General features: G+C 39.5%; 2 protein-coding genes and 1 long non-coding RNA gene across 5 annotated transcripts in view; 2 read left to right on the top strand and 1 right to left on the bottom strand.

The window, feature by feature from the left end:
• Positions 1 to 716: 716 nt before the first annotated feature.
• LOC124217432 (Golgi integral membrane protein 4) lies at positions 717 to 16,761 on the bottom strand. Of its 2 annotated transcripts, none has more exons than XM_046622992.2 (7): positions 16,548 to 16,761; positions 11,111 to 11,293; positions 10,387 to 10,871; positions 8,837 to 8,968; positions 2,074 to 2,495; positions 1,052 to 1,182; positions 717 to 868 (listed from the first exon to the last, which is right to left on the bottom strand). In XM_046622992.2, exons 2-7 carry the CDS (start codon positions 11,289 to 11,291, stop codon positions 798 to 800), a joined length of 1,422 nt encoding a protein of 473 aa, XP_046478948.1. In that variant the 5' UTR covers positions 11,292 to 11,293; positions 16,548 to 16,761; the 3' UTR covers positions 717 to 797. The 2 variants fall into 2 exon arrangements, with proteins under 2 accessions (XP_046478948.1, XP_046478945.1); XM_046622989.2 differs by lacking the exon at positions 16,548 to 16,761 and adding an exon at positions 14,420 to 14,611.
• On the top strand, positions 2,410 to 5,734 carry LOC138190834 (uncharacterized). Its single transcript, XR_011176933.1, has 2 exons — positions 2,410 to 2,625; positions 2,898 to 5,734. It is a non-coding gene; the product is annotated as an uncharacterized lncRNA (long non-coding RNA).
• A 2,728-nt stretch (positions 16,762 to 19,489) lies between the features above and the next one.
• The window catches only part of LOC124216046 (titin homolog), a 55,963-nt gene continuing 52,510 nt past the window's right edge, over positions 19,490 to 22,942 (top strand). For both annotated transcript variants that reach the window (XM_046620102.2, XM_046620101.2), the window contains exon 1: positions 19,490 to 19,785. The gene's annotated coding sequence lies outside the window, so the exon portion shown is untranslated. The remainder of the gene's footprint in view (positions 19,786 to 22,942) is intronic.

Raw genomic sequence — 22,942 nt, 5'->3', positions numbered from 1 at the left:
CCTTAATCAATATGAAATTATGCACTCTATATCTGTACAATTGTGTCACGAATTCATTTACAAATTTGTATGAAACGTGGTGAAATTTATAAGTGAAAAGGCTAGAAAGTAAAAATCCGCACGATTATCTCAGTGATCAGATTCAGTCACAATCGATTCGTTATAAAAAATTGGGTAATCTGTTATTTTTTTTGTTGCTCACCCTGCAACTCATTCATCCATTTTCCTCGGCTATCAATATTATTTTTCTACAAAAATACAGTCTATTCCCTACAAGACTATGATCAATCATCAGTCCATTCAATCAACCGTGTATAACTATTTGTCTGGGAATATTTTTCATTAAATTTTTTCTGCTTTTTTTTATACAATAGTGCTTTATCTCGCTTTCGTCTTCTCTCTTTCGTTTGCGCTGATATAAGTCGATGTATTCTTCTATAAAATCACTATCGTTATTTTACATTATTGTTATTATTACTGTATTTCAATTGGTTAATGTCAAACCTTCACCGTTATTATTCGAATTTTTTCGCTCATTATTTTATACCGTCATCGATTATCGCTACGCTACTGCGTATAAGTTCAGTATTTAACATCGGATGGTTTTTTTCTCCTTTTGGTTTTTCGTTGCGTTATCCATCAGCATTCTTGGCATGTTCCGACACACCCGCAACACCGCAAAATTTATTATTGTTCCTTTTTTGATTAGCTCACTCTACGCGACGTGTAACTCAACGTTAATTTATTCTGGTAGGAAATTTTTTTTTTTTTTTTTCCCCCTCTTAAATCGTTGCTTCTCATTCCGGATTCTTTCCAGCCTTCATATTGTTTCCCTCGAGTATCGGATAGTCCAGCGGGTCGTCTCCGTCTTGAAAATAAATATAATATAAGAAAGTTGGGCGATATCGTAAAATTTGGCTTACATGTCAACGGATTATTTCAATTCTCACTTATTTCCCAGTTGGTTTTTTATATGGAATAATTTTACAGCTAACTGATTATTGCAGTTCGTAAAACGTGATAAAAGTGAACACTCATTTTTATTCCTCACCTTCTCCCTCTTCTTCCCCTTCCTCTAAGTGCAGATCGTTGTTTTTCATCGGCGAATCCTTCTCGTAATCAGCACCGTACTGACCGTACTCAACACCGTCAGCAATTTGTCGAATCCCCGTCTCCTCGAGCCTGTAGAGTGAAAAACATTGAAAATAAACAATACAAATATTTGGTACATCAGAGTGTTTCGTTTGGAAGAAAAATCCTTTCCTCTTTATCTGGACCTGAAAAACTTGCCCTCGGTAGTAAAAAAAAAAAGCATTCCCAGCGAAAGGATACCTCTGAAATTCAACATTAAAAGATCGTCCTCGGAATCCGAAGTTTTCTCATTTGGAAAGCATGGAGAAGATTAAACATTCTTTATTTTATTTGTGTTTTTTTTTTTTTTTTTTTTTTTTTAAATTGATTTGCTCGCTTCTTTGCAAAACTTGTCCGTTGAATGAAATTCGTAGCCGAAACGGTTCCTAAGTTATAATTACTTACTTTGTACGTAGAACTTTATCTTCAACCGTCTTTATAAGTGGCTAGATTATTGACTTTACGAAAATAATTCGAAGGATACTTTGGTAGTAATTTTAATTCCAGAATCAAGTCCGTGTCAAGTTTGACTTCCGTCTTGCCGTGTGCAAGAAGAGTTTCAGATGGAGTGGAGAAAAGAAAAACGTATCTTCTTATCGAAACACGAAGGTGAAATGGATCAGGTGATCTTACGTGAAATAAATTCTTATGGTTATTCAACAATATGTAAAGAAAACAACTAAAAAACGCATATATGTATATGCCAAATTATATTTAACCCTAGTCACTGACAGAACTGAATTTAACGTAAACTGAGAGAAATTTTTAATTAATTGTTTAACTAAAAAAGTAGAATAAACCTCGGAAACTGATTTTGCGTTGCGATAACCAAAAAAGGATCGACGATAGCGCAAAATGTTTACGCGTACCTCGTTTTTCGTAATCCCAACAATATTCAAACATTTTTTTATCGATACCTGTATTACCGAATTCAACACTCACCCTGGTATCTTTTCCCTGTTGCTGAGCTCGTCGCCAATTTCCTGGACCCCGGGGGCAACTTTGGCGGGCCAGGCCCAGCTGTCCTGGCGAGGTTGGGCCTGTTCCCCAGGATGACGTTGCGCGGCGGGTAAATGAGGAGGGTTCGCGACCTGATTATCGGCGACTGGACCTTGGAGCTTTTCCTCCTCGAATGGAAGCTCGGCGGCATCGCCCCGGCCCTTTTCAACTTTATCTCCATTCGTTGCCGCGGGGTTTCTTTCCGCCTCGAATTTCGGGATCGGCGGAACTCCAGCGGGAAGTTTCACCTTCCGGACACCAGGAGACGACTTTTCTCCGGGTTGCGTCGATCCCTTCGTACTCGACTTCAAGGAGCCGTCGCCAACCTGCGCTGCTCGCAACCTCGGCATCGTCGTCGACGTGCTCTGTAAGGATGAGGTCTTTGAATAAGGGGGGCCACGAATTTAACGGGTGAAAATTAAATCGTTCAGGTTGTATGAACCTGGGTAAAAAATTTGGCAAATCGAAAATATAACACAACGAAAGTTAAACAGGGTAAGTGAAGTTCGTCAAGTTGAATCTTTTCCGAAAAATTTACAGTGATCCAGATGAATACGTTTCAACATTGAATTACAATTGTAAACGTCAAAAAAACTAAATTGTTCTAATATTTTTTCACCAAAAATCACCGGTACAGTTTGTCTGATTGTATTAAAAATGTCTCATTTTATTGGTAAATGAATTATTTGTACTGGATTTGATTAAATTTGGAATTTTCGTCCGCCATATTGTATCCACCATTTTGAATTTTTGAAATCTGATTTCAGATTCGTAATCAGCAAGCCCAAAAAAATACTGTCTTGTTATAAAAATTGACTCGGCACAAAAATGTGTCTAATCAAAAACGTAACAATATTTAAGTTAAACAAGGCAACTGAAACTGATCAAGTTGAATCTGATTCGAGAAAGTTACTGTGATCCAGATGAAAGCGTTTCAACAATGAATTCAAACTGTAAAAACGTTGTTATTAACGACATTAAAGAAATCACATTACTCCACTATTTTTTCAGCGAAAAGCCGGTATAGTTTGTCTGATTCTATTGAAAAATAGCTCATTCTGTTAGTAAACGAATTTCCTGCAACTTGCCTTGGATGCAGATTCTTTCTTGAGCTCCTTAGTTAGTGGATAAAAATCACTACATCCAATCGTAATAATTTAAAAATGTTGAACTTTTAATTGAACAACTAATCGTAATTCATCATAATTTGACTTGGAAGATCTGTGGAGAATTCAATTACGAATAAAATCAGACATTGCTCATTAGAATCAGATGAGCGGTATGGAGTTTTTAGGGGCGAAAAATTGAAATTTCTATGATGTAAGTAAAATATTGAGGTATTAATATTCGAATTTAAGTATTTTAACATTTTCTCCCCCATCATGGGAAGTTTTATAGTTGAATGTAATTAAATTAGCTTCAGTGAATCTGTTGAAGGCTTTCGCCACGTTTTTGTTTCGACGCTTTTTCACCTCATAGATCCTTGAACCAAAGAAGCTTGAATGATCGAAATATTTCTCGAAGTAACAGAGAATCGTCAAGTTAACCAAAGTCGTTGAAAATCATCGAAATTGTTGCAAATTTTGCGGTAGAGGGAAAATTGTTTCAATTCGTCAACATTCCGTTGACTTGCATCTTATCGTGTGCTTTCGACGATTTGAAGTGATTTTTTAAAAGACTATCTATCCATATGTAACATCTCACCAAGAATCGTGAAAATCTGATGCAATTCCAAATTTGCATAATCAACGTTCTTACAAATTTGGGTTTTACAACGAAGTGGAATGATCGATTTAAATTCCACTAAGCTATAACTATGAAATAAAAAAAATAAAAGTAACTGAAAACTCTGTTAAATTTTGTGACTTTAATCGTTGATAATTTATATTCCCTTACTTTTATCATTTCTCCAAGTTTACGAGAACTCTGCGATAATTCTAAGGCTAAGACGGGTGTATGGTTTTATTTTTCTTCTTCTCTTTTTCCCCAACCAGATGCGAAAGAATTTTCATGCAAATTATAAGATTAGAAGCTTTGGCACTGTTTTAAATAAAATCATGCACAATTTTACTACTTACGTGATTATCAGTATTTTTCTGATAAATCTTTCAATTCTGAATATAACAGCGTAAGTTATTATAAATTACCGTAAAATTGTACCGAAGTAATATATGAATTGTTTCACCGAGACGCAGGTAAATGTTGGAAGAGATATTTCGAGAAAATAATAAACGAATATGGTATTTGGCAAAATTTATTCAGGTAGATGAACGAATCGTTTTTATATTCGTAAAGTTTTAAACGAGTTATTAAATTTACTTCCTGAAAAACCGTTGAGCGCTGGTTAGACTTTGCCGGTTTTATTTGTTCGCGGTAAATTGTTTACTCTAACTTTATACTTGCTCAGCTGTAATTGAACATTAAAAGTTTGCTGGCGACATTCGGCGTGTTATATTTAACTATAAAAATTTCAGCTTCATACGCGTACATCATTTATGAATAATTGAAGCGATCATTTTAAACGTGTAATCGAGAGATATTGTATTCATTGTATTACACCTCTTGCGAAGCCAAACAAATAACATTATTCTTTCGACTGCATTTTATTCCCGATATTAAAACGTATTTTTTATGAAAAATGCGTTCAACGTCAAAAATTGAAACAAAATTGGGTAAAGAAGCGACAAATAACAGACAAAAATTATAAAGAATCGCAGGTAAACAACTGTAATAAGATGTAGCAGCATATTATAAACAAGGTTACGCGTACGTGTATATTACATTAATAAGGTTCATCAAACGTAGATAGAAAAAGTGATAAATTTATCAAATAGTTTGAAATGTAAAAAAATGTTTACAGTATCTAAATTAATAAATTAATACCTTGTCACGTGATAAAATCGTGCATGAGCAAGCTCGAGGTTAATTAAATATCTAGTTACTACAACCACTGAATTACATAATTATTGTCAACGAAAATAGCACCACAAGAATCGTTTGCAGAACGTAAACGTGCAAGCATTAGGTTAATAAATAAGTAAAACCAATCGAATCTGATCCAAATTTTGAACGTTATGTCGTTAATAATAAAAGAAAATAAATATAAAATACAGAGAAATAAAATTGGTGAGAAATTGCTTTTAGTTCAAAAATTAAAAAATTTTTTTTTTTGAAGAACCTACGTCACGATTGACACGCGATATCAGTACGTACATAATATACTATATACACGTAGCTGTATTTAGTTAGGTGCGGGTGCATGTATGTACAATATATATATATATATATATATATATCGATATATATCATATATGATAAGTAAAAAAAAAACGCAAGCAAGTAGAAATGATAACAGTTTATTATTTATAATATTTTAAGTAACACAGATGTACAGGCACATTCAAGGCGTAGCACGTCCTTCGTTCACTCTATAATAATCAATCTATATAAATATATAAGCATATATAATTCACCTTTCTTTGTCGTTTCACGATTCCCATTGTACATGAAAAGACAGCTAATTCATTTACACAGGGTCTTTATTCACTCATATATATATATATTTCATATATATATATGGGTGCATTTGTGTGGGTATGTATTTTTGTGCTGAAAAATTGCCTCAAGTTTTTTCAACTCAATTATTGCATACTAATTGTTATCAGATTAAATGGAATTAGATGCGCGCAAATCCTGTAATTGAAATTTTTTCGCAATTAATTTTTTAAAATCTCTTCTCTGTCATGTGATGTTGACATTTTTGGTAATTGCGTATATGAAACTTGATTTGTATGTATCGCCAATTATCAAACATTATATGCAGTTGTTTAACGTTTTTATTATTCATACCTGGTTCTTTGTTCTTTTACCGAAAAATTGAAATTACAGACAACTGCAGAGTGAAAAACTTTGCAGGTTTTAGAGATTTCTTACCGTTTGATTGTTTTCAGGAGAGTATAATCGATCAATTAAATTATTGATAGGACGAGAGAACAATGACGAATTAGAGAAAGAGAGGGATAAAAGAGAAAGAACGAGGTTGTTTCGAAAATTCAATCAAACATCCGGCTCGAATTACGGAATTTTTCTAATCGAGATACTAAAAAATAAAGAGAGAAGTAAGGAACAGAAAAGTATATTGCAGCCACGGTTAGTCGGTATTAATATACATACATAATAATGTGTCATGCAAGGTGCCCTGCGGAAAGAATAATCTACAAACTAAATAGCGGTTTTCCAGCCATTTAAACGAGACAAACGATTACACAAGTAATGCAGGGGAAAGTCGCTAATCACATCCCAAAGCCACCTGGTCTATATTAATATAACATGGCGAAGTAAATAGTATAAATAATAACTAGGTGCATACATACAATAGTTACTATCTGTAGTATAAATAATCTGTGAGAATGCAGAAACAATAGCGGAAAATTATTACACGTGTGTCTTTGTATATTACAAATTATATGTTTAATTTGTATAACGATGCATTACGTTATTATAGTGAATCGATATTTTATGTACCTATAATTTTCTGATTCAGGTTACTGCACAGTTTGATTGATATAAAAATAAGTTCTAGCATATGTATGTAATAAGCAGAACTCGTAAAATTCTAATTTAATGCTCATGTTATTATTATGATTTATTATGTAAGGTCAGGGTAAAATATCAGTCCTCCAAAAGACCGCAAGTGTTTCGAAGACGTGCTTTTACGAAGACAAACACAGAGGCCTTGAGACGAAGTTTCAAACACTAAAAATAGTATCATTCAAGTTCGAACATAAAGGTATGAAATAACACGCAGCTGTGGATCGCGATGAAATTTGTTTTGGGTGATATTTTGACCTTTGTAAATGAAGTTTCGTCGGTGCTCGACATTCGTAATTTAAGTGTTTGAAAATTAAATCAAAAAACCCTGCGGCTGTATTGAAAAAGAAAGCAAGATAGAGAAGACGATAAGAGGAAAGAAAGGATAAACGAGAAACTGACGAGAGACGCAAGGAATGTATATAATTATCGCAGAGTTATGAAAACTGGGGTAACTTAAATCGATCCCGTATAATATAAGCGTCCAATTATATGACAAGATGCGAAGTTAGGTAGGTACGTGGCAAGTACTCGACAATTGAGTATAAATCTTCCCTTGAAAAACCGGAGCGGATGTATAATTACATCGGTTGATTATTATTCGGGATATTGAACGTATACAATCGCACGATAGAATTCAGTGATTCGCGAGCTACGTCGTGATTTCGAGTGGAGGGGAACTCAGCGGTATAAAATCACGATCTTCCAAGTTCGAAACGTCATTGCAGCAATCCGTTTTTTAGAAGAAAGAGAAAATCATAATTTCGCAACTTTAGGATGGTTAGGAATACACTAAACGATCATAAAGCGACGTGTGATCAAACATTTTGCAGACTCAACTTTCCAGAAGTATTTTAAAAATGGAAAATGGCGAATCTCCCCCTACAAAGTCTTGTTATCAGAGTGTTGACTAAAACATGGCACCAAAATTCCCTAAAAATTTCAGATTATTTCAGATAATGTTTATCATTGTCCATGTGAATCTGAAATACCGATCCTTATTCATAGACTGCTCAAATAATGCAAATCATTATACTTCTCACATTATCTTTTTTGTCGACAATTTTCAGTATTTTTGTCTGGTATTTATTTCTATCCCATTATTTTCCATAGGTAAAATAATTTGTGTACAGCAAAAAAAAAAAAAAAAGAAAGAAAGTTGGTCACCCAATGAGTATAACAAGAAGATACGTTCGATTCTAAAAAAAAAAAAAAAAAATGTTCTACGATTTCAATGGGGATGAAGTTGGTAATGGTAATGTAACGATGCCTGTTTAGGAAAAATCGTTACTTCACACCTTAAGGGGTACCTGAAATTTAGAGAACCACGATGAACAGAATATACTCATCTTTTTCAAAGTCAACTCCTTGAAACCCATTATAAAATTACTCAATAATGATTTTTCCATAGTTTCCCTCCGTGATGTTCCATTACGTTAACGTTACCAACTTCATTCTCATTGGTTTCAGGCTTTTCCATGAGAAAAATAAAAAAAAAACTCCCCAAGAATTTCAGGTTTTCCCACGAAAAAAAAAGAAAATCCCCAGATCCCAGGTTTTTCAGGTAGTAGTTAGTCGCTCTGGATTTACGCTGACGTTTCTAACTTCAACATCGTAAAATCAATCACCGTGGTACGAATCGCCTATAAACCGCGCTCCGGTTATTTCGCCAGGTATAAGATCAGTGCGTCTCGGGTCTGTCCTGAACAACCTGACCCTGGTCCTCGATCTTGACTATAGGAACATTCGGAACGGCCTCAGGATTGCCGTCTCCGGGAGGCCCGGCGCTCGACGTTTTTTGTGCGAGATTCGGGGCGGCTAGAACGTTTCCGTCGTTGTCACCGGCGTTTCCCGAGTTCGGTATTGCGTTATTCTGGTTTGGATTGTCGGCGACGTTTTCCGAGGGCGGTTTGTTCCCGTTATCGTTCAGGGCCGCGCGATCCAGCTCCTCCGCCGCGTTCGGCCCAGCCGGTACGACGACCCCTTCGTCCACCTCGAATCCGACGTTGCTCGCCGGGTCAACCTGCGCCCCGTCCTCGGGACGAACTGGGACGTGGTTCTGAGGCGGCTGAATCGGCTGTGGTGGACCCCCGGCGCCGTCACTGGGCGGACTTACCTGTTGCGGAGCCGGCGGTTTCGCCAGGTTCATTGCTGCTCCAGCGTCTTGGCCCCCTTCCGCCTCCTTCGGCGCCGCTCCGTTCGGTTCGCCTACAAATGACGGAGGTGCGGCGGGCTGACCGCAGGATCTCTGCGACAAAAGAAAGAGAAAAATTAGTTCATAAGAATCTGAAATTCTTTTCTCACGATCGTGAAAAAATTATATTTAAAGGATCTCAAAACAACTCAAGGATTCACGGTTGCAAGGAAATTTGAGAACAGAATTAGATCGAATGTATGTACATTTGGGGACGATGAATCTGAGACGGTTAATTTTTTACACTAGACAGTTATGTTGGCAATGCAGAGAAACCTACAGCGCCATAGTCGGCCAAGCGCGAAACTAACTCAATCTCAATAAACGTAACATAACCCATGACCGTCGAATCTAACCTTAGAATACGTGCCAATCCAACAAGTCATTATCCTCGCAGTATTTTAAGGTTAGATTCGACGGTCATGGATTATGTTATGTTTACCGAGATTGAGTTTGTTTCGCGTTCGGCCGACTATGGCGCTGTAAGTTTCTCTGCGCTGCCAACATAACTGTCTAGTGTAAAAAATGAGCCGTCTCAAATTCATTGTCCCCAAGTGTACATATCATCGTAAGTGATGAATATCCTGTTCCGTCTAAATCAGAAGTCGGGAAAAATGACGTAAAATCGCTTAAAAATTCTCCAGAAATGTTATTTGCACCAATAATAATGAACACAAAAGATACAATATCCCTACTACGTGAAGGACATGAAGATAAGTAGGTTTGGATCACAAAACCTTTCATCAAAAATTTAAAAAACGCTTTTATCATCAGTAATTTTGAAATTCTCGAAAAACTCTGGTATTTTTCATCCGATTGCAAAGTTTTCCGGTTTATTTCATTGATTACACGAGTAGATGTGAAAAAATAAAAACTTACAAATATTATCTCCACAGTGGATAAAAATAGATTTGTCTGAGGAAAATACAAAAGATTTTCGTCAACAATCACATTTGTTCGTCACAACTGTACTTGTTGTAAGATTTCTCGAATAATTTTCGGATAATCTATGAGAATCTGATCATGGGTCAAAACGTGCCAGAAAACATCTAACAATAAATCGGATGAAAAACACCGGAGTGTAATCATTTTGAAATTTCTGATGATAAAACCTTTCCTCAAATTCTTTACATCTCAGCTTGTGTTTAATCACATAACAGGAATGATGTTTCATTCGTGTTTATGATCATCGGCACAAACAGCGTTGCTGGAATTTTTCGTAAACAGTTTTTTTTTTTCTTCTTTCCTAACTCCTGATCCATACAGCACACGAACCCATCGATAGTCGAAATAACCTACCGAAACTGAAAAAATTCATTGCACAAAACGAATGATTTTTATCAGTTACATATTTTAACTCCGATCGCGTCTAATCACGTCTTTACAAACTTAGCATCCTGCTATTTTTTTCTTTCCGAACTATCGCAACCTCCTTTCAAACACCGACACGCATTACCAGATATCGAACTCACCTTCACATCTTCGAGCTCAATTTTGAGCTGGTGAACATGTTTCTCGAGTTTCTGCTTCTCCATGGCCGTCGCCTCATTAGTCTTGACCATGTCGTTGTACATGTTTTCGAACCTGCCCTTCTCCGTTTCGACCGCAAGATACTTGTTCTTGAAGTTCTCGAGGCTGTTCTTCGCCGCGTCCCTGTCTTCCTGCGCCCGTAGGACCTCGGTCCTGAGCTCCTGCAAAGTGTTTTCGAGCCTTGTCTTCTCCTCGGACGCCTGTTGCTGCTTCATCGCGCACTCGTCAAGATAATCCTTGTACTGGGTCTTGAGGGTCTTGAACTCCTGGTCCAAAGAGTTGTACCTGTGATTCGCTTCCACGAGATCCTTGTCCCGTTGCGATTTCTCGATCGTCGCCCTATGCTCGAGTTCCTGCTTCGCGGCAACGTTCGCGCTCTTCTCATCCGCCAGAGACTTCTCAATTCTCATCTTGTACTCGGATATCACTGCGAATCATCATAGTGTATTTCTGTTAAATCTCATACAGTTACCGTAACTGCTGTTTGCTATACATATAGTGCCCGATTATAGTAGATAGTTTCACTTTTACATTTTTACTCTGGTCAAATCATTGCCGATTTGTCCATTGAAAGTTTTTCATATCTTGTTAATGGTTTACCTTGTTCTTGAAATAAGCGCTCCTCTCTCTCTCTATCTATCTATCTCTCTCTTTCTGTTATCTTACCTTGAAACTGCGCGGCCAACGATTCTTTGTCGTGGGTGCACTGGACGTGGATTTCTCGAAGTCTCGCCATCTCCGAGACGGCTGCGCGATACACCATCACCAGGAGCAGGAGGCCCACAAGACTTCCAGCGTAGACCGCGAGCCGGCCACCACGGCCCCTGCCAAGCCGAGAACCGTTCATCGCTGAAGGGGAAATTATTAACAGAGATTAGTCTAGTTTTTTTTTTTTTTATTTTTCTATTTTTCCTCTTTAAATTAATATTTTAATTAGACCTATAACCTGGAGTTTTCTGTGAAACTTTCCACTCAGCCCCGGCAGATAGGCAACCGTTCATCGAAAATGTAGCTTCGGTTGTCTATAATCTGCCGGCGATGAACGGCGAGTTTCACAGAACGTATTAAAATTGTTGGGGAAATTCATTTTCAACCGTTTTCCATACAGGTAATGGAATTATTAACAACATATCCGGGCTCATAGGATTATTATTTATATATATACGTTTCAACGAGTGTTCTTCATTATTTAGTCAGTTGAATTAACACAAGTGTTTTGTATAATGCTTTACAATACGAATTCACCGATGAATTTTGGCCTCGATGTTTTTCTTTCTTTTGCAACGTGGAGGACACGAGTTCGTCTTTCCGAGTGTTTCCATTAAGCTAACATTCTGGTATAAAATCTGTTAATACGAGAGATCTAATATTGTACAATTTTTTTACTTTTTCTCATGTTTCATAAAAAAAGATAGAACACATGTATAAGAAGAAAAACCGTAAAGCGTAATAAGCAAAATGAGTGAAAAAAAATTCTGCAATCGATAATACAGCTATGACAAACCACAAATCATTTTCAATTCCGGAGAATTAGGTAACTTTTATACTACGCGAATACACAATTCTTAAAAAAAAAAGAAACACATCAAAGATTTCGTGACGAGGAGCAAAACTGTTGTAAAAAAAAATTAGCACGATCCATACAGCTCTCGAAGAAATTTGCAAATCGCGGATCGGTCGCCATGAAGGTGAACACAGCTGTTGAAAATTGCGAATTACGTATCGTACTGCCTACTTAGCGATTATACGCGGAGCCGGTCTGACAATGAGCGGACGACTTTTTTCAGCTGGAAAATGTCGCGTGTACTTCATCGCCCCTCTGAAGCGCAGACTGTAGTCGACGCTTGAAGATTCTGGCAAATAAAGTTTGTCATTGGTCGCTGTTTGAATCGAGTTTGCACGCAATCGTGGTAGTTGAGGAATATTGAAAAGTCATCACTAGTGTAGTCAAATGATTGGAATAAAAAAAAAAAAAAAACGTGCCACGTAAGACAAGTTTACCAGTTATCGACACGTTTAGCCCCAATTATTGACTCTTTTATTTTTCAAAATTATAAATTTACGGCACCAATTGTGAATTTATGCAGGTTTCAGGCTAAAAATTAATTTTTTGGTAATTTTCGAACCAAGGATCAAACAGATACGACTAAATAGGTACAGTCATTGGGACAAGGTCAATAAGTGGTACACTTATCTTATAGTCGGTTGTAAAAACAGTCGTATAACACACGTCGGAACGATCAAGATATCGTCATGTGGGTGTTTTTGAAGCGTTATATGAAAAACGTGACGCTTTCGAGTACGAATATGTGAATGGTGGAAAAACATTGGAATGAACATATTTGCAGCGATAACGATCATATGCATCAGATGTATATCTAAATGCGAAGTATAGATCATCGCAATGCTTCGCAGCGCTTCAGTGGATCACGATGATATTGTCGGGCTAGTATTGATGATATTGCTCGGAATAGTAGAGCAATTTATGTATCAACAGTGTGTCGCACAAATAAAAGAGAATGCACTTGCAATCACATTTTCGCTAATCATTTGCCGCGACATAATTAATACAGATTTTATATTTATCATACGTAGGATTTGCTTGAATGCTGATGTTGTACATAAGAGAAATATTATATACAAATGTACACGCATATATTTTGCCTTGACGAAGAGAAAACTTTTCGCGAAACGAAACTCGCGCAGCCTTTTCAGAAAGAAATGATTTCACATGTAGGCTGTAATTAATATCTATGCAAATCCGACTATTTTGTTTTTCATTAGTCGGTTCGGTTAAAGCTATCGAGTTCGGTTACTTTTAAGGGGACCACGAAGGCTTAAAATATTGAAAAATATCATCTTTTCTCATTGACCTATTGTATTAGGATAATATTTTACGAACATTTTTGCGTAAAGACAACTGAAAAATTCGCGAAATTGGGCTAAAAATGAGGTAAAAATTCGAATGGCGTTTACGAACAATCGAAATAACGTACGCGATTTTTTATTTTGAAGACCATTGATCGTCATTCAAAATTGTGACAATTAAGTTAAAGATAAGAAAATCGCGTATATTTTCTCACTCGATCATAAATGACATTTAATTTTTCATCTCATTTTTAGCCGTCAGAGCTTTCCTAGTCCCCTTAAATGAAAGGATAACATCGAATGAGTAAAAGTTCGGGTATAATGCAGAGGAACGTTTCTCTTTCGAATGCATAGATATATAAATATTATACAAGTTGTAAAGCCTGTAGACATTTCGGGCAAAAGCGGTCTGCCTACTTGTAAGCTGTAACTGATTGTGCAGTCGTTGAAAATATTAGTCGGATCCACGATAGTTAAATCATTTAAAACGAACCGGGATGAGCAATTTGACGATCCGCATTTTCTGCCTTTCAGAAATTGATCACACATTGTAGAAAATATTGTAGAGGAATTTGGATGTATCCTATGGACTTACTGTAGAAATTTTCAACAAAGATTTTCAACGTTGCGAATCCCGAATGAAATAGAAAATTTGGATGACACAAATTGGTGATTTTGATACTATAATATGGAGTGAAAGAGTACTTCGGTGCGACGATATTTCAGGAAATTTTCCACACCATAGTGCGTTAAGTTTGCCGAGTACTCGAATAATAAAGTGCTCCAGAGGTGTCTTTTCTCCCGCTAATACTGCAGCTCGATATTTTACACCCGCGCCTGTGAGCCACGTAGTCAGTGTTGCCGTACATATTCACAACTGGGCCATACTTTACCGGGGCCTAGCAAAGCGGACGGTAAATACTTGGTCTTTTGTCCGTACTTGAAGAGGGCCGAAAGAACAAACGAAGAAAGGCGTCCGTCCGTGATCCGTCGAGAATACTCGAATCGCAAACTTGAGACGAGTATTGTGCGCAAACACAACCCGTTAATTCTATCCCATTACATCGTTTTAGGGAATTGAATTGATACTATGCGTCGGATAATTACATTCGTGTTTCGGGTTATCCGGCTCTGGATTTTCCGGCGTCTCGTCGCTGCTCGCCGTCCGGTTTCTGTGCCTGAGTAGCGGTAACATTTTCAAAATTCGAACTGGTCCGCGACGGTTAATTAAGAGAACGGGTTGCGATCGCTCAGGAGTAAGAATCGAACTGAGATCAAAGCCGCCGTTTCGGTTCTACCAGTTATTTGTCCTTCGCGGCAATACTGCCACCAAGTGGCAAACCAGGTTTGTCGGAAACGGAGACGTGGAGCCAATTGTGAACATGTGTAACATGTGTAACACGGGGAAAGAGACGAAAAATTAAGAGACGTGTGTAGTGGGGGCGCTGCGATCGATCGACAGAGTAAATAACGCGGTTAACCTATCGGGTTGAAGTTAGTAACGTTATTGTAATGATGCATCCTTGAAATAAGTCGTTATTTTGCAGCTTTAGGATTACTTGAAATTTAGCGAACTGTTGATACAGCATCAAAAAACTCAGATTTAGTAAATTCAACTTTTTTCATGTATTCTAAAGGTGCGGGTTAATAATTTTTGTTTCAAAGTCTGGATACATTAACGTTGCTAAGTTCAGCTTCGTGTTAAGTTAATCTGCAGCGAAGTTGCTGGTTTAATGCTTATAAATTATAATGAAATGGAACATTTTTGCTGAGCTGGATGAGCGCAAACTAAAGTGTACGTTATACCGAAAAATACATTTCCACTTTTATTTCTGAACCGCATTGATGATGATCGTTGTTTCCACGAGTCGGTTGTTTTTTGTTTTGTATTACGTTTGCACCAATAACAACGAATAGAATACGCTAGAGAAGAGAACAGAAACGTTTCTCTAATATTCAATTTCGAAGTACGTATAATGTTTGTAATTCGGCGCAAAAGTACAAATTGTCCGTAGGTATCCAAGTTTGAAAACTATTAACTTAAGTTGTTCTGATAATACAAGATCGTGCGCTGGTTTCATCACAAACGAGAACATGTCTAATCTTCAAAGCATTAAAATCTATCGAAGGCCAGCTGTTTGCAGTCGTGGTTCAAAGCTACCGAAGAAGGTAATAAAACGGAACGTGACAATGAAAGCATCTGGAGGTGGTAAAAAGATCAAAATAAAACATCGCGAGATAGTAGAAACAGATTAGCCACGCGTCAAAGCGACCACTCATAAACTCAACCATTCGCACTGAACATGACAACACGCTTCATACCCAACGCACGCGGTTCCTTTCGTCCGATAAAAGATACTCATTAGTGCGTCGGGTACTGTCGTAAATTAAGGAAAAAAGGACTGAACGTGGGATTAACGATACTCTATAACGTGTATTTCTCTTTCCACTCATCCAAAACCCGAGGTATATATCTTGTTACAGTTTATAATTTCTTTCATGCTCCTTGTTAATCGGCTAAGGCTGATTTTATGTAATTTTATTAAGCTAGTGGGTCATCAATACGCCATCCATATCGGCCACTTGTGATCGAGCGTGGCTTTTTGTAACGATTACAAGGGATTGAAAATTACGTAGTCATATCTTATTAAAGCTACATATTAATATGCCCTCTATTTTAATTTTTAATTTACTCTCCCGTCTCGTCCCCCTATCAACGTGAATATGTCAATGAAAAAACACGACACCGCAATCCCTCTAAACCTAATTTGCGTGCAGTTTGCGGATCTCGTTTAATCGTGATCAATGATCGATTCACCGGATGAGCTAACACTTGTCTGCAGCAACTGCAGCAAGTTGCAGGACCTTTGGCCTCTTTGAAATTGGCGATTAGGAACCGGGATGCACGTGTTCTTCGAGTGCACGCGTGTGCGCAGGGTGTTCGCGCACGTAACAGATGACGAGAAGCCGTCGTTTCTCGTGTCAGGAAATTGGGGTTCGACACTCGACTGTCAAAGTCAGTCGAGTAATTTGGGTACGATTCGACCGTACAGCGTCGTACGATTCGTTATCTGCGGCCGGAGAAGAAACGAAGAAGAAGAGCGGACAGCGGCCGCGTGTTGCACGGGTTCACTGACACTTGGCTGACGTTCACGAACTAAACAGCTTGGAAGCGTCTCCGTTGCGCTTTCACAGCTCGAACGAATTCCGCTCGGGTTTTCGCCGATTGTCCTACCTTTCGTCGGCCCGAGGACTCGGTCTGGCTTTACTCCATACTCCCGCAATCGAGAATTTTCCTCTCGTAGTGCGCCAGCTTATCTTTCTTTCTTAAACCACGGTTTATTCTTATCACCACTGACCGACCGACTCTGCTTAGTGTGAGCTGCTCGAGCCGCCAACTACCGACTCGCTGCGCTTTGCTTCGCGGCTGCGTTCGCTCGATTTCCGAGTCGTCGCAGTCGTCCGTCGGCGCTGCGGAAAGAGACCAACTGCATAAGCACACGGCCGAACGAGGAAACATGGCCGCCAATCTCGCGATCGTCCGTTGTTTCTCGGCCGCTGGCCAATCGCCGCGCGCCTCACACGTCCGGTCTGCCAATCGCGCGGAGAAAAGTCCCTAGGAAATGTCGAGCGTGTTTTGTGGTCGCTGCTGTTGTCTCTACCCTTGATCCTTGATCTCTTTCATTGAGAAACCGAGCCTGCTGAACGTTCTACGCACGATCGTGCCGTAATCGTGCCTGCGGGTTTTTTTCTCTTTCTTCGTTTTGCTCTGGATTCTTTTTCGGAATTATCGTCTTCTGCCCGGGGCTTCGTAAGGTCGCTTCGACACAATTATGTATACACCGGTCGTTTAGTCCGGGTGCGAGGATTTAACGTACAGCACATTACGCTGTACGAAGTACGGCCAATGTTTGACGAAGAATTAATTTTACCTACGGTGAAAGGTTATTGTATTATACAAACGCACTGCAGCCGCGGTCGGTGTGGCTACAATCGTCCGTTAGAAACTGGAAATATGTTACAGGCACTCTGCGGAATTTATCAGGCCGTAACAAATTGAGCAAAGGTTTTTTTTTTTTCTCGAACCTCCAGGGAAATATGACCGTGTTTTATTGGGCATAGCGAAGTGCGTTGATTAAAGCGATCACAATTTACCATAAGTAAATTTACAAGCGTAATGAATGATTCGAAATTTGAGATATATTGGACTTGGGCATATTGAAATAGGCTTCATACTAAAAGAATTTCTTCTTCTTCCGGAAATGATTTCTTTCAAATCCTGATTCAAATTGGTAAAGCAGTTAAACTTTGAAAACTGAATATCCATAGACCCGTGCAAAATTCTGTATACACAATGAAAAGGTGTCGAAGCTGTTCGATTATTCATTTGCATTTACTTATTTCTCTAGAAAACAAACTATAGCAATCCCGAATGGAGAACTAATTAATTTTTCTCCTTATCGTTAGAACACATGTATCTTTTTGTACCTTTTAACCCGTGAGTGGGGTCATTATCGACCCCATGCGTGTCTTGTTCGTAAAATCGTTCTAAAACCAATAATGGGACTGGAGGTATAGAAATCTTTTCGTGTTTTATCAAGAAATCCAGTGTCGAAGAGCAGATTTAATTTCATTAAAGTTCAGTTATAGTACTACTGAAAGTATTAACGCGATAATGACAATTTCTAGCTTAGGAGCGCAGTTAGTGGGTCAACTGGGGTCGTTTACGACCCTGTAAATGTGTTCTACGGTCAAATTAATACTTACGGCGAAGGTACGATATACCTAGAAGTCGCATATATATACTCATAACGGCATGACAGGAAATAATGAAGTATAAAGGATCACGGTTGGGTTTAGGGTAAACTGCTTAGTATTTCCCTTTAGTGTCCATGACCTGCAGAGTGGTGAGTATACATACACAGGTATGTATAATGCATTATATACCCGTATTTCCCACAATGCAAATCATAAACATTGGGCTAGGTGCTTAACCACAATGCGCGTGTGTCTTTGCCCGAAACGTAAATTTTCTCTTCAACCGTTCGTGCTGCTTATGTTGGGTGCATATGTGTATATGCCATGTATCTATGTACACCTTCCACATACGTGGCGAAGTATTAGGTATATTTAGCCCTGCACCGTTTCGAAACTATCAGCTGGCCTGCAGCCTCATAACATTCGGTAAACGATCACTACACCTATACATATATCGGACCACTTTGCGGTTAGACGAAAAAATTTCTACTCATAATTGATCTCATACATAATGTTATTCCCAACTCTCAACTTTCTGTGTCACCAATTATTATCGATAAATAATCGATTGCCTATAAAATCAGTTCTAATAAGGCGAAACCTTCCGCGAATTTAAAACAATTTTCTAACAATTACCGTAAATCTATTTCCTGGTATAAGATAACGATTTAGACTGTTATACTGTGGTGAACATATGCTATTGATTTGTAAGTGTATTAATATGTACATATAATCAAAAAATTTATATACTGCGCAATAAGTTTGGTGAGAAAACATTATCCATTCATGACTGAATGAACCACCGCCTCGAGTAGCTATTTCTGTTATTTACATTTATTATTGGAATGATTATATAGATAGAGCAACGAACCAATAATTTCCCTATTACATTCCGATTATACGACAGCGCCGCTTCTACCTGTCCAGCCTACATTTAATACAGTGACGAAGCATTCCGTGACATATCATTTATACCTAGGTATAAGCGTCGGCGACAGTCAATTATGATGAATCACGTATAAAGCAGCTGGTTGCACACAGGTTTAACGTACAGAGTACAACCATTCAATTTTAGTGGAAGTACCTTCAGCGGCGGGGGGGGGGGGGGGGGGGGGGGGGGAGAAAATACCCAAGTTTGGCTATGAATTTGAATATCTGAACTTGTCGTTACCCCCCGCGTTTCCTAATTTTCGTGCAAACGCAGGGCCTTCCGAACAAGCCCGAGGTATATGTATACTTATATCGTACATACGGTAAGGGAACGGCACCGAAGCCGCCGAATAGAAGTGGATCACGTCATTGGGTCGAATCGAGCGCTACTCGGGGCGGAACCTAGGGACTTTTGGACTCGGGGGTTGGTGGCGGTGGCGCCGAGTGGGGCACGGCTGCAGCAGTGTCGAGAGCTCAGTACGGAAACTCGGTTGCACCAAACAACTACGAGGCGCGTCCCGAGGCTCGCGGTCGGCAGTGATCGAGTCTCGCCCGGCGGCTGCTCCGCGATTATTCCCAGCATTTCCCACCGAATCGCGGTGCCTCTTTCTTTCATTCGTGCGCGTGGTGTGTGCTGTGCGACAAACGAGACTATCAGCCTCAACTCCGCCCGCCCAGTCCGTGAAATCTGTGCACGACGTGATGACCGCAGCGTTTTCAACGCTCTGAGTGCGACGGAACCAGCCGACGACTGACATCTCAAAGCCACTTCCCGGGATCATGGCGTGAGTAGAAAATTTAACCGTTCTTATCGGAACGAAACCGCACTGCTCATTCGATAATCAGGTTGAGAACCCCGGCGCCAATTTTATCCGCCCGTACGAATCGCCCTCCCGGCGATCGGACCGCCGCTCTTCTACGTTTTTCCGTCTCGCTTCGGGCTGTCGTCGTCGTCCCTTTATCGCCGATCCCCGTTTTCAGACCGAGATTTCGCTGTCTTTTTCCCTGCCACCGCCGTCGACGCCTCGCTTGTCATCGCTAGGCAACGTGAAAACAGAGCGCACGATCAAACGTGAAACGAACGCCGTTCAGGCTTACTTGACACGAAATTGGAAGAGAATCGAGAAGTCAGTCTCCTGTTTCCTGCTTTACTCGCGCGATTACGCCCCGAGTTCAGCGAGCCGTTTGTTCTTTCACCGGACCCAGTTTTATTCGCGATTTTATGCACTAGACAACTTATGGAAAAATGGAAATCGATCGATCGATACGCGGAGAAACACGGAGAAGAATGTGACATTGGAGGAATTTTTTTCGCCGCAATGACCAAATTCCCCATTGCTCCGAGTAGCTTTTTACTCTTTTCGCTCACCGCTGGTCATGATCATCCTTGTCTTGTTTCACACGTCTCGGTTCTTCTCACCTTCCCTCGAAATCGACGTCGGGCTTCCTCCTTCGGGGAGGTAAAAACAGGATCATGAATAATTATTCAACTAACTCCGTTTACGCCCGAGCCACGAGAATCTCGGATTTTTATTTCTAAGCTTACAGCAAGTATGAAAGATACTCCGTTTATTACCGTCCCTCATTATTTCCACACCCTCATCTTATCTCCGAAAACTACGTGATCGATATCAGAGTAAGAAACTGGACCAAGTTTCGTCTCCCGGAATGAGAAAACCCAAATTTTAGGTATTTTTAGTAATCGTTGAACTCGTCGATCAATCGATCGCTGAAAACTCAAGATTTTCGGTGAACACTGCCTGAGACGTGTTCTTCATCTGGGAATATTAACCCAGCTGCAACTCGAGCAGCAGTTCTCTAACATCCTTTGAGCGACCAGCGAACCTCTGTCAGTGGCGGTGCTGGCCGGTGGTTCAGGACGATCGATTTTTACGACAGAGACGGTCTCTCCGAGCTAGGAGTTGTGCACGTTCTATACTCGCCACTTCGTACATATGCATGTATGGTACATATGTACGTCGAGAGGCAACATCATCCACTTCCGAGTCTGCCGGTAACTTGCGATTTCGGATAATAATTTCGTGGGGAAACACAGTTTTCATCAAGTTTGCAAAATTGGATCATAAAAGATTATACGAGAAGTAAATAACAATGATAAAAAACAAAAGGCGATCAAAAAGAGAAAGAATCCTATTCGAACTTCCGGCTCGGCGTAAAATTCTTCGAGTAGAAAGAAAAGATTTTGAATTTATTCCCTTGCGCTGAACAGAATAGAATTGCATCGACAATCTTACCAAAATTCTTCACTTATAACCCTGAAGAGTCGGAGTTGTGAAACTGTGGAAAATGTGGAGAGAATATGCTTCACTGAATTTTCATTGTCTTTCGAATTTCTTTGTCTTACTCTACACCCAGCAGCACTACGACACTGATCGGATAAACACTGTATTTCTTGTGAATAAAAGATAAATCGGCGAACATCACATTTGTAAAAGAAAAAAAAAAAACCAACTTTGGAAAGGTTGTACGTAAAAATTTTCTCCAACTTCAATAGCTCGTGTTCAATCACAGTGATAAAGCTACCTATGCAATACTGCAGAATATGGTTTTCCAATGCCGCACGAAAGTTTTACCCTATCCCGTTCGAATGTGTGTGTACGTATATATAATCTATGTACAGGTATATTATATACGGATTCAGAAGCCTCTGCGAATCACATTTTTGCTCTCGAAAATATTCACGGATGAACGTGTGTACATCAAAAACTTGACGCTGTATTTTTACCCCGCGGTCTGAAAAGAGCCCATTGGAACAATTTTCTCCCCGCTATGTTCACGGATGATGGAAAAAAATTGACACTCAGCTGTATTAAAAAATAGAATGAAAAAAAAACCCTAGATTTTGGCTTTCCAACCCTGCAGTTACGCTATTTTCTCTCAGGTACCGCAAGAGGCGTATTTTTAGCAAAGTCGTCAGTCGACGACACGGTTATAGGATAGCTAGGCACACGACGTCGAAGAAAGTTCGGGATTTGAACCTGTTCTGATCGAGCGCCTCGTCTTCATCCTCGTCGTCGTGAATCTAAGATAAAAAAAAGCGGTTTCCTGCCCTGCCCGCAAACAACAACGGTACCAACCATAAGGTAGAGAGTTTGTTTTTGTTTTCGCCAATGCTTACGATTCGTAATCGTAATTTTTTCCCGTCACACTCGTCGTCGGGTATTTTAAAATTGTTTTCATCCCGACTGAATCCACGTGAAAATCGAATCGATGATCCGATGTCTCTCTCCTGGGCACAAGCTAGTTGGAGTTAGTAACGCTGACGTAGGTATTATCGAAATGATCTTACGACGAAAGAACGATTCTTCCTAGAAAACGTTATTACGTTACGAACTTCGTGCCTCTTCTTCCTGCTCCGTCATCGATGTCATCGTTCCAGGCCACCTTGTAGAAATCCGTATCTACTGCCACCAACTTCTTGCTGTAAGTAGGTCGCGCATTTGAGTCGACTGTGTGTGCCTGTGTGTGTGTGTGCGTGTGCGTGTATCTGGAAAACGCGACACGACACGACGAGGACGAGCAGCATCGTCAATAGAACCGAACTGACGTGTAGGTATAACGCCATGACCAACAACGCCGTCAGGGAACAGCCCTGCTATCGCTGAAAGTGCCGATGGCCTGAACACCACTGCAGTGCATCGACAAGGGAGTCCATTTTGATGTGGTGCGAGATCTTTCTTATTGTTAGCAGCGTCGAGTAACTCATTGTACTATCTGAAGTTTGGAATTGAATGAGGAAAGAGAGAGAGAAAGGAAAAATCGAAGAGATATACCTACTCGGGACGTTCGTTTCAGGAGAACGCACCTGGAGAATTTTTTTTTTTTTTTTCTTCTCGAACTAGATCGAAGAAAACAGGTATGCAGTCGTCAAACAAGATTGAGAAAGTTTCGACAAAATTCTTGGCGTAAACACTGCTGAGG

This window comes from Neodiprion pinetum, chromosome 4 (genome assembly GCF_021155775.2).
Source record: "Neodiprion pinetum isolate iyNeoPine1 chromosome 4, iyNeoPine1.2, whole genome shotgun sequence".
In the NCBI taxonomy this organism is placed as follows: domain Eukaryota; kingdom Metazoa; phylum Arthropoda; class Insecta; order Hymenoptera; family Diprionidae; genus Neodiprion; species Neodiprion pinetum.
The sequence above is the reverse complement of the archived record's forward strand: the minus strand, read 5'-3'. Positions and strand labels throughout refer to the sequence as shown.

Excerpts from the sequence above, each read along its gene's own strand:
- LOC124217432 (XM_046622989.2), bottom strand. The coding sequence starts at position 14,507 with ATGTTACCGCTACTCAGGCACAGAAACCGGACGGCGAGCAGCGACGAG. Across the intron at positions 10,872-11,110 it reads GTTGGCCGCGCAGTTTCAAG|TGATATCCGAGTACAAGATG; the intron begins GTAAGATAACAG and ends GATGATTCGCAG. Across the intron at positions 1,183-2,073 it reads AACAGGGAAAAGATACCAGG|GCTCGAGGAGACGGGGATTC; the intron begins GTGAGTGTTGAA and ends TTCACTCTACAG.